At 44.6% G+C, this 14,025-nt stretch overlaps 1 protein-coding gene across 5 annotated transcripts in view; it reads left to right on the forward strand.

The window, feature by feature from the left end:
- The first annotated feature begins 406 nt into the window (after nt 1–406).
- DGCR2 (DiGeorge syndrome critical region gene 2) overlaps nt 407–14,025 on the forward strand; it is a 42,775-nt gene continuing 29,156 nt past the window's right edge. For all 5 annotated transcript variants that reach the window (XR_013922957.1, XR_013922958.1, XR_013922959.1 and 2 more), the window contains exon 1: nt 407–753. Coding sequence is in view for 2 of the 5 variants with exons in the window: in XM_080355131.1 (XP_080211257.1) it covers nt 675–753 (79 nt within the window). In the remaining 3 variants the exon portion in view is untranslated. The remainder of the gene's footprint in view (nt 754–14,025) is intronic.

A 14,025-nucleotide genomic window follows, 5' to 3' on the forward strand; every position in this document is an offset into this window, starting at 1 on the left:
GAGAGGCCACCCCAGCTGGGGACAGGGACAGGCTGTCCTGGAGGGACAGAGGGGACTGGTGGAGGCCACCCTGGGGGGACGGTTGTGGCCGGCAATGGCCGCCCCGGCAGACAGAGGGGACCGGAACACCTGTCCCGGTGGGGACAGAGGGCAGCCATGGAGGCCGTTCTGGATGGACGGAGGTGGTTGGTGATGCCGCCCCGTGGGCTGACGCCGGTGACCGCCGGTGACCGCCGGTGACCGCCCCGTCCCGCCGCGGCCGCCGCTCCCGTGCCCGGCGCCCCAGCCCCGCTGCCGCCGCGGGCGGGCGGGGCGTGTGCAGACACGGGTGCTCGGCCCCGCCCCGGCGCCGCCGATTGGCCGCACGGCGCGCGGCGGGGAGGGGGGCGTGGCGGCGCAAGGGAAGGCGGTGGGGAGGCGCGGCCGCCATCTTGTGCGTTGCCGGAGCCAGGCGAGGGCCCCAGCGCGGCGCCGCCCGACCCCGCGCTGCTCCCGCCGCAGCCGCCGCAGCCAGGGCCGCTGGCTCCCGCCCGGGGGGCGACGGCGGAGAGGAAGAGCTCGGTGCGGACGGGGGCCCCCCCGCGGGCCCGGCGGCGGCCCCTCCTCCCGCCGCTCCTCGCGTCCCTCCCCGCGGGTTTGTGGCGCTGCGCCGGGGGAGGATGAACGGAGGATAAATGGTGCCCAAGGCGGACAGCGGCACCTTCCTCCTCCTCTTCCTCCTGGTGCTGAGCATCACCGAGCCGCTGCGGCCAGGTAGGGGCCGCGGGGCCGGGGCTGCGGGTCCTCCCGGTTCTCCCTCCTGCGTGCGGGGGCACCGGGGCCGCCCCGGGGCGGCAGAGCCGGCGGCAGAGCCCGCGGCAGAGCCCGCGGCAGAGCCGGCGGCAGAGCCGGCCGGGGCGGCCCCGACGAGCGGCGGGTGCGGAGCGGCCGGGGCCGGTTCCGTCCCGCCGGGCCCGGGCGGCAGGACGGTCCCGCTCGGGGGTGGCCGTGGCCCGGAGCCGGTCCGGGCTTGGCGGGTGCGTTGGGCTCTGCCGGCGGCGTCTCTGCCGCTTCTTCATACTTTTAAAAAGAGATGGGACCCGGCTTTGCCGTGCGGTGAAACGTCGGTCCCATGTGCCGGCTGGTGGGGTCTTGAGAGGATGCGAGTTTGGGTAAAAATATTAATTTGCACTTCGAAAGTTTAGGTAGAAAACTGCATAACCCCACAGGTAATTAGCAGTGGAAATGTGGCAGCATGACTGAGTTTTCAGGTGCTTCTTACCCGCTGTTATGTTGCAGGCCTTGGATGCCAACAAAAACCTCCCTTTCAAAGTGCCATAGGATCATGCTAGAAGGAGAAAAACAACCCTGTTGCATCTCAGTTCACATGCCACCTCCCGAGTTCTGTTTTAGCTTCTTTTAGGGAAATAATTTAGTGATGGAGTTTGTGTGGTGGCTGCTAGGCACGGCGCTTTGAAACGTTAACATGATTGACTTTGGAGAACTAGTTGATATTTGCTGTTTGAAAACTTCTGTTTTTCTAGCAACGTTGCTCAGCCAGAGTTTCTTTCTGGGTGCTGAACTCCCCTGGAGCTTGGCAGAGCCCTCACGTATCCCAGGCTGCTCTTGCCAACCAGCATCAGTAGCCCAGGCATGAGGCTGCCTGGAGCAGCTTTGCAGGTTTGGAAACTGTCCTCCCATCACACAGTGATTGCTCCTGGGTGATGCTCTCTCCTTTGTAAACAGGAGAGCAAGAATGATGGTGTGCTTTGAAATCCCCTTGTTCTTTGTCTTTCAAAATAACTTTTTATGACCCAGACTAATAAAACAGTGTTAGCAAACCGTGTTTAAGCAAGTTCCCAGTACAGCTGAAGCACAATTGGGTCAGTGTAGGCAGTGTTATTGAAATAACTAACTTAGATGTTGAAACTGCTCTGTGTGTGCCTTGCTTTGTTGTAGCTTGTTTTTTTGGCAGTGCAGTGTATATGTGGTGCTTATGATACACTCTGAAGTAGCCAAAAAAGCCCCTAAGACCTTGGAGTTGCTAACCTAGTAGTGTTACAGCTAGAGGCTTTTATGTGGGAGAAAATACTATGTAAAATTGATTTCAAGCAATTTCCTTCAAAGCTGGCACTAAGTGCTCCAGACAACGGAGCTGCTGGTTGAGAAGGTTCAGCAGAGATTCATAGCTGTCTGTGTACTTCTACAGGTGGGTGCGTTTGACCCTGAACTCTGTTGGTGTTGAGCATTGTAGCCTCCTAGAAATTAGAAAATGGCATTTTCCATGGTTTGTCAGAACATTTGTCACTCCAGTTTGATATCAGATCTCTGTCAGCAGCTGATGCTTGATGGATGAAGACAAGTTTTTCACTGAGATTTGCTTTTTTAAGGCAAATTATTTTTTTTCACTGGTGCTCTAATGTATCTACATGAGAGATTTGTGGTGCTGTAGCGACGTTGGCAGAAGCATCATTTTTTGAGAATGAGCCCTAACTCATCTGCTCAGCTTACACATCACTGGCTTTGAGGGTTCCTCTATGGCAACTCCATATGCGTTCCTGGAGTTTTTCTTGGACCATATGTATTCCTGAACCTCAATGTGAGGTAGTCCAACTGGTTGTAGTGTTGCAGCTGGAATTCCTCGCTGTATGAGGAATGTCTGAGTTCTGTTGGGAGGTTGCTGGTCTGTCCTGGTCCCTGGGAGGCTGGGGATGATGTGGTGGCTGAGCTGTCCATGGTGGTTCAGCTCCTTCCTCAATCTGTGGCTTCAGTGTAGCCTCATGTCTTTTTGCCAATGTCGTTTGCTTTTCGGTTTACTTCATTTAATATCTGCAATCTGTTGTCTCAAATAGATCACTTGTTTAGTAGATTGAACAGTGTATGGGTTGATCCTAAAACAAAAGGTGCAAATAGGGAAAATCTGGCTCATGAAAGTGCAGGGGATGTACAGAACCAAATTCATCATTTTAGTTAATGGTGAAGAAGTTTCCCTTGTATTTTTGGGGGGATTTCCTGAGAAAGAGAAGAGTATTTGGACTCAGAATTTATTTTCCTAGTGGTGTTTGTTTTTCTTTTTGCTTCTTTAAACCTGTGTATTGTAGCAACTGTCTTCCTGGTTTAGAAAGGGCGCCTGCAGCTTGCTGAGCTAAAATCTGTACTTGGAGCTATCAAATGAGTGCTGCAGAGCGATGGGAGGTTTTATGTACTCAGAGATGAATGTGTGGTCTCTTCACAATTCAGTCCCAGCGAATCAGGCATCTCTTTGTACTTCCATGTTAATTTGACACTAGCTTTCTATCCATGTTCTTGCTGTGCTCTTCAGATAAATGAAACCTTCTTTTAAGCCTCCTCAACTCTAGTATCTTTTCAGGCAATCTGAAAGGCAGTGATTTTATGTGGACCTATTTTTGCTGCATTTGGAATGAGATGGGTTTAAGTAAATTAGGAGATAAGTTAACTAGAATTTCCTTTTCCTGATATTTCCACCTTGGTTACGTGTGTTTTACGTCACTGCCATCACCAACAGCACCAGGTACATCCAGCATAACATGACATCAGCCCTACCTGTGTAGACTTGGTTTCCTGAAGCTACCATAGGCAGCCAGATTTTTCTGAGCCTGTGGACTTTTAGTGGTAATTTTGTGCCCTTGAGAATCTCCACTTAGATTTTTTTTTTTGTCCCAGTGTTTCCCTTTTTCCCTTTCTAACTGTTTTGACCATAAGTGGCTTGTTTTGACTACTTGCCTGCTTTATAATGCATTGTGGGGAAAAAATGTGGGGTTTTTTTTGTTTGTTTGTTTGTTTTTTAAATAGGGCATTTCTCCTCAAGTTGTTTTACTCACTATGTGTTTGGAAGCTGCTAATGTGAACTTTTCCAACTATATACATGTGCAGTGAAGGACTAACTTAATATTTCCTTTCAACATTTACTCGTATTCAGATGCTTGTTTCTGGGAATATTTACCTCAGTAGGGTTTGACTTAATGATATGTTTTCTGGGACAACTCAGAACAACTACTAAAGGTTATTGGACTAGCTGGCTGTTTTCTTATGTGAACAAATACAGGATGTTTCAGCAAGATGGACCCCAATTTGAAATCAAAATACTTTGAAATTGGGTCCATCTTTTTGAAATATCCCGTGGTTGTGTGTGTGTTAACTGAGTCACAGTAACCTGTGCTGGTGCTGGCTTGGATTTAGACTGAGTTTCTGAACAGTAGTGCATTTCTGTTGGTTGTCTAAAAAGCATCAGAGATGTAAATTGTTATGAATTCAGTTTTGCAGCTCAGTTTGAGAGTATGTAAGAAGTTCCTGTTTCTGTTAACATCCCGTTGCACAATTGAAAAGCAAAGGTTTTGGTGTCTTTATGTAACATTCGGAACTTAAACAGTCTGGAACGATCGGGACGACATGTTTCAGGATGATGTTTAGAGGATTAATTAAGATCATCATCGCTAAAGACAATAACATGTTTTCATATTTCTCTAACAAGAAACTGCTGCTTGCTAATGGAAAACACTTAAACATGGTCAGGCTTTATATTGGATTTTGTAATAGTGGTTTAGTACAGAGCCTTGTGAATGTAGATCATCAGGCTTTCTTATTAGAGCGCTTGCCAGTCAGCTAAAAGCCAATTGAGTTCTTGTTCTTGCAGTGTTTTTTTCCTCCACTTCAAAGCGAGCTGGAGGAAGTAATTTCATTACCCAAGTTCTGGTTTTAAAATTTTTGCACAACTTGCCTAATTGGCAATACTTAGAAAGACTTGCCAATTAAAAAGCCCCATAACTTTAACTAAAGTTTGAACTCTTTGTGCGCTTTGGTGCTTGCCTGTGTGCAGCTGGTGGTTATGGTCTTACTGGTGGGGTGTTGGTATCCTGACACAACTGCCAAGTGTGTTTAAATTGCCAGCTCGTTCTTGTCACTTACTCAAAAGCTGTAGGTCTTAAATGCAAGGCAGAGCTGTTCAGAGTTGAAGTCTAAACAAACCCACAATCTACATCGTTTCAAGGTGATCCCCTTGTCTGCTGTGACTGAATGTGTCTGGTTTTGGCTACTTTAATGTTATCAGTTAATTCAGTAGGAAGCCCAAATATATCAGTCGTAAAATGTGACCTGGACCCAGCGTTGCTCTGCTCTAAAGGAATTCCATTGGTAAGCAAATAGAAGCCCTTACTTTGGTCTTTGTTCACTGTTTCTACCTTAGTGAGAGCTGTGGCGAGTAATATTTCTCTGGTTGCGTGTTGTTGCTAACTGCACTGGCTCTGTGTTCAGCTGAATTCCCAAGCGAGGGCTTCAGGGTGTGAGAGGCAAAAGGATTTTTTTATCACAACTCCTCAGTTAGTTTTGCTGAAAGGAGGGCTGGCATGTCTTCTAGTCTTATATTCTCTCCTCATCCCCTTCTTAATCTACTGGTTTTAGTGTTTTTTTTTTCTTACTATTGTTATATTATTGAGCCCTTTTCCTGGTGTTCCCGTGCTCTGCTGTTTGCCGTTGTTACGAGATGCAGAGCGAGACTGATGGACTTGAAGTCTTTCTCACAGCTGCTCTCAGCATAGCAGAGAGACATGGCAGAAGGTATCAGACCTTATTAGCAGGTCTGATACTTTAAGACTGGTAATTCTTGGTATTAATTATGAGGCAAAATTTCTGAGGTGTGAGTGAGTTTGCTTACTAGCTATGGCCACAAAGGAGAAGAAAAGAGTCAGTAGGCAGAGAACTGTTTGCACGCTTTGTTCTGGTAAGTCATAAACCAGAAGGAGAGTTGGAGGGTTTGCAAACATGCGGCTTCTATATCCCCATGGTGATTTTGTTGTAGAGGAAGGTGAGGCCAGAGCAGCAGAAGCGATGGAGAAGGGAGCGCTGCTGCAGGCTCTGCAGCAGGAGGAGGCGGCTGTGGAAGTGCTGCTGCTCTCAGGAGTCAGGGGGAGAGGCACAGCCAGCTTGAAGAGAAAATAACTTTAGATACCAAGTATAAAAGACGTAAACCCCCCCGTGAATGTCAGAAAACCAGCCAAGACTTCAATGAAATATTCTGTCCCCTGGAATTAGCTTTGTTAGGGCAGGTTTTGATGTTAAATTGTAATGCAAGAGTAGTAGCTACCTCTACAGTCTGTCCTTAAGTAATGCCTGAGTCTCTGCGTTTTTATGTGGTGATTTCTTGCAACTTTTATAAGGTCTTGTTTCATTGTATGAGGTGCATATAAATAACTTGTTATGTGATGAGCAGAACTTGGTGTTGTGCTCACATGCATTGCACCGTACAGAGCCTGTGTGTCCCACACCGAACTTTGGCTACCTGAAGTGTGGTCAGAGCAGGACCTGGGAACAGCTCAGTGGCATCGTCACTCCTGCCCTTCATGGGTTAAAGCATCTGCTTGAGTTTGTTTTTTAAAATGAAATAAGCTGTGAGGGGGTTTTGCACTGGTAGCCTGAACAAGGAAGTCTTTGAGATAGAAAAGAAACAGATTGTGGCTAATGGCAGCTTGATGAGAGACTGCTGATCTTTGCCTGTGTGATCTCAAGGGCTAACCTGTGACGGGAGGAGACTTGCTAATCTTTTGTTCTGTGTAGACTGATAGAAAGTTATGGCTAGAAAGTGCACTAAGAGATTGGGTCATCCGTCTTCATGTCCCAAAACAAAATCTGGTAAACCCAGGCAATTCTTGAAGATATTTGTATAGCACATTTTTAATGATTTCCTGTCACAGACTCCGAACACCAGATTCCTTTGCTAAGTCTAGCTGCCGGTCTGCTGCTCGTTCTGCAGTTGCAGCTTATTCTCCCTGTCTAAATACAGCACCGTGCATGTGTGCTTGTTGTGCTGCAGTTACAAAGAACAGTTTGCTGGTGTCCCAAGACTGTTTGGGTGCCAAGACCCCCTGTTTTTTCAGCAGCGGTCAGTGTGGCAGGTGCCTGGCAGTGCCCGTCCCTTCCTGACTTTCTACCCCGTGGAAGGGTTTATGTACCATTCATGTCCTTGCATGGCAGGCTCGCACTTTGGCGTTGCACTCCGCACCGTGGTTTTGTAGAGAACACATTGAGGAAAAATCACAGGTTGTTTGGTGAAGTCATTGATGAGCTGTAGCAACTGAGTTGCTTAAAAACATGAGTTTGAGATTAACCTTTAGTCCTCGTTCCCCAAACTACGAAATGCATTGGCATCTTCTGGTTTCCTGAGAAACTTTTTGATTTTGTACTAAAGGGTCAGCCTGCTAATTCTGGGTTTGATGAACAGCATTTTAATGGTATTTGCTATATTTGACTCCTGAGGAAGCTGTTACCAGTGTTTGATGCCTACCGTTTAGATTATTTAGAAATACAATAGTAAGTTTAATGAAAATTGATAGTTGCCTGATTAACTATAGCTAAACAAAATAACATTCAACTTCCTAGTTAATTAAAATTATAATTGGTTGATCTAACAATTTAGCTTCTGTTCTGTTTATTGATTAGAACTTGGCAATTGCCAGCCCGCTTAGTGGCTGGAAATGTAGAATTGGCTTTTGGTGAATACTCTTGAGACATTCCCTTCTCTATTGTCCTTTAACTTACTGGGTTTTTTTGGTCATGTTTTCATTTGTGTAACTTTTTATTGTGTGTTTTTGTCTTTCGTGTGCCTCCTCTGCTGTGCTTCCTCGTACTTTTCCAATATGAGACCAGTTACTTGGGGTACCCAGGGAAATTATTTGGGAACCAGAGCTAGTAGGAAAATGGGATTAAATGTCATTCCTGGCAGAACAATGCTGCGTGTTCTGGGCTGGCTGTTTCTGTGTTTTCCTGAGGGAGCTTCAGGTGTCGCTTTGAAATGCTGAAGTTTGTATTTTGACACTCCAATCTGCATTGCAAAGTGGGCAGCTGAGGTTTGAAGTGTGTGAGCGCAGCCCTTGGATCCATGTGGGGGCTCCGCTCCAGCCCGACGAGGGCTCCCCCAGCCCAGCTCTGCCCCTCGGGCTCTGGGATGATATGGGGGGTGTCAGGCGTTGCCTTTGCACGAGTGAGATTGATTTTACATAAAACTGAGTTAGTGTTGTCCTTTGGTGTCTGTATGTTTTGTCTGTGCTAATATTTCCTAAGCGATTTCCATATGAACCTTTCTTCTAACTTAAAAGTAGTATGTTCTATTTTATACACTCTAAAAGAAAACAATCCTGCTTCTCACACCTGCTTGGTTTGAGTTTGTGCCCAAGCAGCATTCTGCATTGTATATGCTAAACCTCTAAAACATGTTACAACTTCTTTTAATCTAGGGATGGTCAAAACTGCATTTGTGTTTCTATGGAATTTGTGAAATTGTTTGTCATGCTTGAATTAGTCCTTATTGATTAAAATAAAATAACACAAATGTTCTTTATGAGTGAGATCTTGGAAAGATCTTTATGCAAAATCAGGGATCTTGCAGGAGCGAGATCCGAGTGCAAAAACTTAATCAGAAGCGCTGTCCCCCCCTGGTTCTGGTAGTAAGCAGACTGCAGAGAAATGGTCAAAGGAAGCAGTAGTATGAGTGCTCATCTGTGTCTTTCTGAGCAACAATGGAGTTGAATGTAATTTTTTTATTGATGTGACAGCTAAAATTGACCCAGATCCAGTTTCATGGTGTAGTACCTGACACAGGTGCACAGCATAAGCTGCTGGAAGAGCTGAAGAATGCTGGTGGTACTGGGATAGTTAGAAGGTGTGGGGAATGAGACTTCTTATAAATTGGTTGGACTTGTATTTGCTGGCTTCTGATAGAAATATGAAATGTAGGGGGTCGATATATGAAATTTCTGTTCAGTTATTGGTTTTACTGTGGGAGAAGGAAGGACGGTGTCTCGTACAGCGTGAATGGATGCAGTGGTGGTGGCATCGCTGCATTCCTGCCGTGTTCAGCTCCAGCTGAGCAGGGGATGCTATTCAAAGCATGAACCATTTGGTCTGGTACACGACAGCCACTGCACCAGCTACCGTGCAAAGGATAAAATAGGTTTTACGTACTTGGGGTCAGAATATTTCTGTATATCGAGTTTTTGCTTTTGAGTGTTCTAGGTGCTTGCTCATCAAGTCTTGTACAAGGTGTGAAGAAAAAAATGAAGCAAGAGGAAAAGCTTTTTTTTAAGTGTGACCTGCGTTTCAGCAGTGCTCATGTGCAGGTTTCCTGTCCTCCTGAATTGTTAGATTCTTGTTTAAGACCATGACCCTCCCTAGGGCCATGTAGAAAGCTTATTCCATGTTCCTTTGGTTTTGAAATTAAGAAATTATGTTAGTTTTTGGAGAGTGGAGTAGTTAAAAATTCCTGATTTCATAGGTAGGATTTTGTCACCTGTTTTCTTGGCATTATAGACTATTGCAGTTCCTTGTGTATTCTAAATACATACTTGGCCTGAAATTGTGTATTTTAATCAGATTTGTTTGGATTGCTCATGTGCTGGAAGTTTGAGGATATACTTAAATAGTATTGAATCCTGTACCCAAAAAAAAACCACCTCCACCAAAACCCCGCAACCTTTTTTGTTTTCCTCCAAAGTAGCAACATGTTGTATTGTTGAAAGTAGAAGGGCTTGCTAACTAATACTGTTGAAATCTAGCAGTTCCTACTTTCAATTTGACGGTGGCTATACATTAGCCTCCATTGCTCTGACAGTCCTCAAATTGCTGTTATCATGTTTCCTCTGAATACGCTTCTTGTTGAGACGTGATCTAAAGAAAATACTAATACAGGTAGTGTAAAACTTTGGATTTAAATTTTTCTTTCTGCTGTGGAAAACTCTGTTATAGACTATTGGTTTCTTTTAGCTTTTTTTTTTAAACACATACAGTTTATTTGGTCAAAAGGAATACAGCTTCTTTCCATGGTGATACTTCTTGAGTGAAAACTGTTTCTTATAGAAAGAAATATTGATCTGAGCTGGCTTGATAGGATGTGTACTTTTCTAATTCTTAGAATACACTTGAAAGAGGAGATGAACTAATCTCACATGCTTAGATTTTTTTGGGTAGGCAATTAGAAGGTAATTGCTTAAGACAGAGGAGTACTGCCTGGATCACGTTTATTGGTAGTTTCTCTAGGTCACTTTTCAGAGGCTTTCCAACAAGCAGCTTGCACATAAGACTGTCAAAAACTGAAAAAGGAAATATTCCTGGTGTTCATATACTTCTGATTGCCAGACTGGTCCTGCTAGGGTTGCAGGCACCACTGTGTCGTTCTGAACATCCCAGAGGTGACTCTGACATGTGCTGGAGATGATACCTGGTGAAAGCCCAGTGCAGGCACCTTCTGGGAGGAAGGAGGTGCAGGCAGCCCCACTTGTGCAGGCAGAGCTGAGAACCTGATGCTTTTCCGTGGTCAGAGTGGCCCTGCTCTGTGAAGAATTGCAAATGAGCAAGAAGAGTATGTGTCCATTAATATGATGTTTTCGAGGATTTAGATGGAATGGAGCATGAGGATCTTGCCATAAAAGCTGTGTTTAGGAGAAGGTGAAGGTTTGAGGTGAGGATTTAGGATGAAACTTGAAAGTAGCTACGCTGAGGTAGTCCTGTGAATTTAGGTATTTGTGGTGTATGTGGGATGATCTGTCTGTCCCAGCCTCGGTGTATGGATTGTAGGGGAGAAAGTACTGTTTGTGATGGTGCTTTTTTCTGGACAGAATCCACAACTTGCTGAGTACTTCGCTACTGATGCTGTTCTTAATGGACCTTTTTTCTGTTGCTGCATTTGTTTGGAGAATTAATATGTTGTGTACAAGACCATATTTCAATAGTGTGTGAGGAATAGTGCTGTTTTCTTAGCATCCATGAGCACGTATTATAAGTAATGGGGTTTAAAAAAACCTGGAATCCAATGGACCTATGTCCCTATATGTAGGACCTACCCTTGCCTGACACCACTGATTTAATAAGGCCATGGCAAACCCATGTCCCCTCTGTCAGTCCACCATACATCCTCTGGCATGAAGAAATGGGAATCCCGTAGGGTTTGGTGGAAGGGTCTGGTTACCCCAGCTCCCCCCATCCCTCCTGCCAGTTGGGCAGCCCCCCCACTGCAGCACCGTACAGATGTGCAGGCAGCTGCTGAGCAGTGCAAACCACATGGGGGTTTCCTGCCCTCTGAAGCTCAAGGCTGTCATCGTTTCCTTCCCTTGTGCTGGCTCTAGGCTTTCCAAAACTCACTCTGCATTTTTCTGGTCTTGACTTCTTTCTCAAGCTTGCTTGAAATTGTTTAGTGAACTTGCTTGTGAGGTGTGATTGGCACTTCTGCTGATTCACTTACTGATCAGGCCTTCTTTAGGGAAAGGGTCAAAAATCTGGTGCTGCACAGGTTTAGATCACTTGTCACTGCTGTACTAAAACACTTAAGTCCCACCTAAGGCTGTACAAAACATCTGAAGTCCTGAACAAGGTTGTTAGTATAGAGAAACTGCAGACTTTAATTTTGAGCTGTATTAAAGGGTTCTTGAGTACCCATGGCTTCGGTTTTGTTTGTGCTGAGTGCTCTTTGTGCCAGTACTGTATTTTGCTTTTCCCTTCTGCCTATTTACTTACTATCATAATATAGCAGTTTCTCAAGGAGGAAAAAAATGCAAGCCTGTTGCTTAGCTGGTATCCTCACTACAATGAAAACGGCTGTTTCTCAGTCTGGAAGACCGCATCACCTAATTCACACTATTTTTTTGGCTTAGTTCAAGTAGCAAGGCTTGGTTTGTGTTTGGTTGTAGCAGTACTGGGGAACTGGGAAAGATTCTGTTTAAGTCTTAGGAATAAGTGTCCACATTCATAGAGCATGCAGTCTGTATTTTCTAAGTCTTAGGAAATAATAGCCAGGGTTCCCATTCAAGCAGCTCTGATGTTGTTGCTCTAGCTGAATGCTGGCTCTCTTGCACTGCCTTCGCTTTTTTTTTATCCTTATTGGCATTGAGTGTGCCCTCCAGACAAAGAGCAGACAATGAATTGCAGTGAATGACACTTGTGAGCAAGGAGAAACTGGGTCAGTTCCAAGCTCGTGCAGGGTGTAGGTATAATATCGATGTGAGGGGAAGGAGGCTGCTGCCATTCCTCACTGTGCTGTAAACATCTATTGATGGATGTTGGGGTCATCCGGCATAAATTACTGTGACAGAACACTGAGTAATGCAGAATGTTCATTAGAGTTATTCATTAAGAATTTACAGTTTTCAGCTGGAGTGCTGTCACAGTTTTAATTACTTCATGAAACTGCATGCTGAGGTCATGCAGAAGATGCCGATGGCTCTAACATGTATTACTTATTTTTGGAAGTGATGTGTTCCTAGTAAATGGGATTATAACTTCAGAATCTCTCATTTTCAGGAGCTGGAATTAAATTTGCGAGCAGGTGTGGGCTCTGTGCGTGGCATGGATCCTTTTTTTTTACCCCGGGCTCGGTGCCATTATGTTTTCATACCCTCCTCCATGTACTCGGGCCGTGATGAACCAAACCTACGTGACCTAAGGGTCGTGCTTAGGCGTGATTTGAGTAACGCAGGTGAATGGCTGAGCATTTTATCTTCTGGAGGACTGAACATGAAAGTGGAGTGTTCTGTTCTTCTGTGGCTTTTTAATTCTTCTGTAGGTTTTTCATTTTAGTTATTCTGTGGGTCTTTAATTTGAAGAAAGTAAATGGAACGAATTTCATTGAGAAGCTTTAATAAACTTCATCTATGGAATTGATAATTATCTGATGGTGATTTGTGAGTGTCGCAAATAGTTTTCTTCTCTGGAAATAAGGTGGTGTTATCATAGTCTCTTTTTCTTCTACTGCAGCTTTGTTAAAAGTACTGTATGTTCTCCCTCTGCTACACTGGGTGGTGTGGTGAGTAGTTTAAGGATAAATTTAAAAATGTGGTGGAAATAAGGTTCACCAAGTGGCATAAAGTAGCCTGATGGGGGATGGATGAGTAGTGAAAGCATCTCTGGGATCTGGAGCTGCGGGGAAATCCTATTTAGGTCTGGCTGCACTTGCCTTTATGTGTGATCAGCGATACCTCAAAGACAAGCTAAAAACAAGAAGACCTGTTCGAAGACAGTGTCAAACATCCTCAAGTGCAGTTTGAAGCAGACGCTGTCACAGAGCCCTGTTGAGCAGGGGCCAGGCGGGACCGTCACGCTCTGTACGAGCTGCAGATTTTCAGGAGCCGTGAGCAAGAGTCGGCGCCTTCTCTGGTGAACTGCACCTGTGGACTTGAGGGAAGTCCAGGATGTGAAAAATGCTTTTCAACTGCAGAGGACTAGCTTAAGGACAGGTTTTTTCACATATCTACCGAGGATTAAATTAGGAAAACTATTATGTTATTGTTATAGCGAGAATATTAAGAATATTTTAAAATTTCTGTTAATCAGTTAAATCCCAGTCTAGAGAAATATTGGTTGTGTTTTATTTCCTCTTGAGCGTAAATAGAAGATATGGAGCTGGATGTGTTTTTGTGATGATGATGGGTGTGGTGTTCCTTTAATTATTTGTTTCTGATGCATGTTTGCAGGCATTTGTTGAGCACTGGGTGTTAAGCAAAATATCTAGGAGCTAAGGGCTTCAGGGTTAGACTTCTTGCTGAAAATTCTAGGATCTCTGATCATGCTCGTACGGTTTAACATGGGTCAGGTTATATAGAAACAGTGATTTAAGAAAAGAGCAATAAGTAAACTTATTCTTAAATGTGTTAAAATATGGTAGTGCAACATGTAGGTGCAGGTCTTGTCTTAAGTATGTAGGTTTAGTATTATAAAATATAAGACAGACCTGTTGAGCAAGTTCAAATCTGAATAAGAAGAGTTACTGGCCTAAGCACTTTAGTTAGAGTTTTTGTTAATGCTTAATCAGCTTTTGATAGCTGTAATTGCCTCTTCAAACCTGAACAGAATATTCTCTTGCAGGTTGGTTCATCTGGTTTGGGACAATGAGTGACTTACACTGAGAAAGCAAGAAGTATTCTTGTCTTTTGTTTTCCTTCACTCTGTAAATAAAAATTATGCTAGAGAGTCTACCAGATTGAAACTTGAGAAATGTGAGCAAAATAAGTACACGTGAGGTACACACAAAAGTGCCATTGTTCATTGAAA

This window comes from Nesoenas mayeri (genome assembly GCF_963082525.1).
Source record: "Nesoenas mayeri genome assembly, chromosome: 17".
Classification (NCBI taxonomy): Eukaryota; Metazoa; Chordata; class Aves; order Columbiformes; family Columbidae; genus Nesoenas; species Nesoenas mayeri.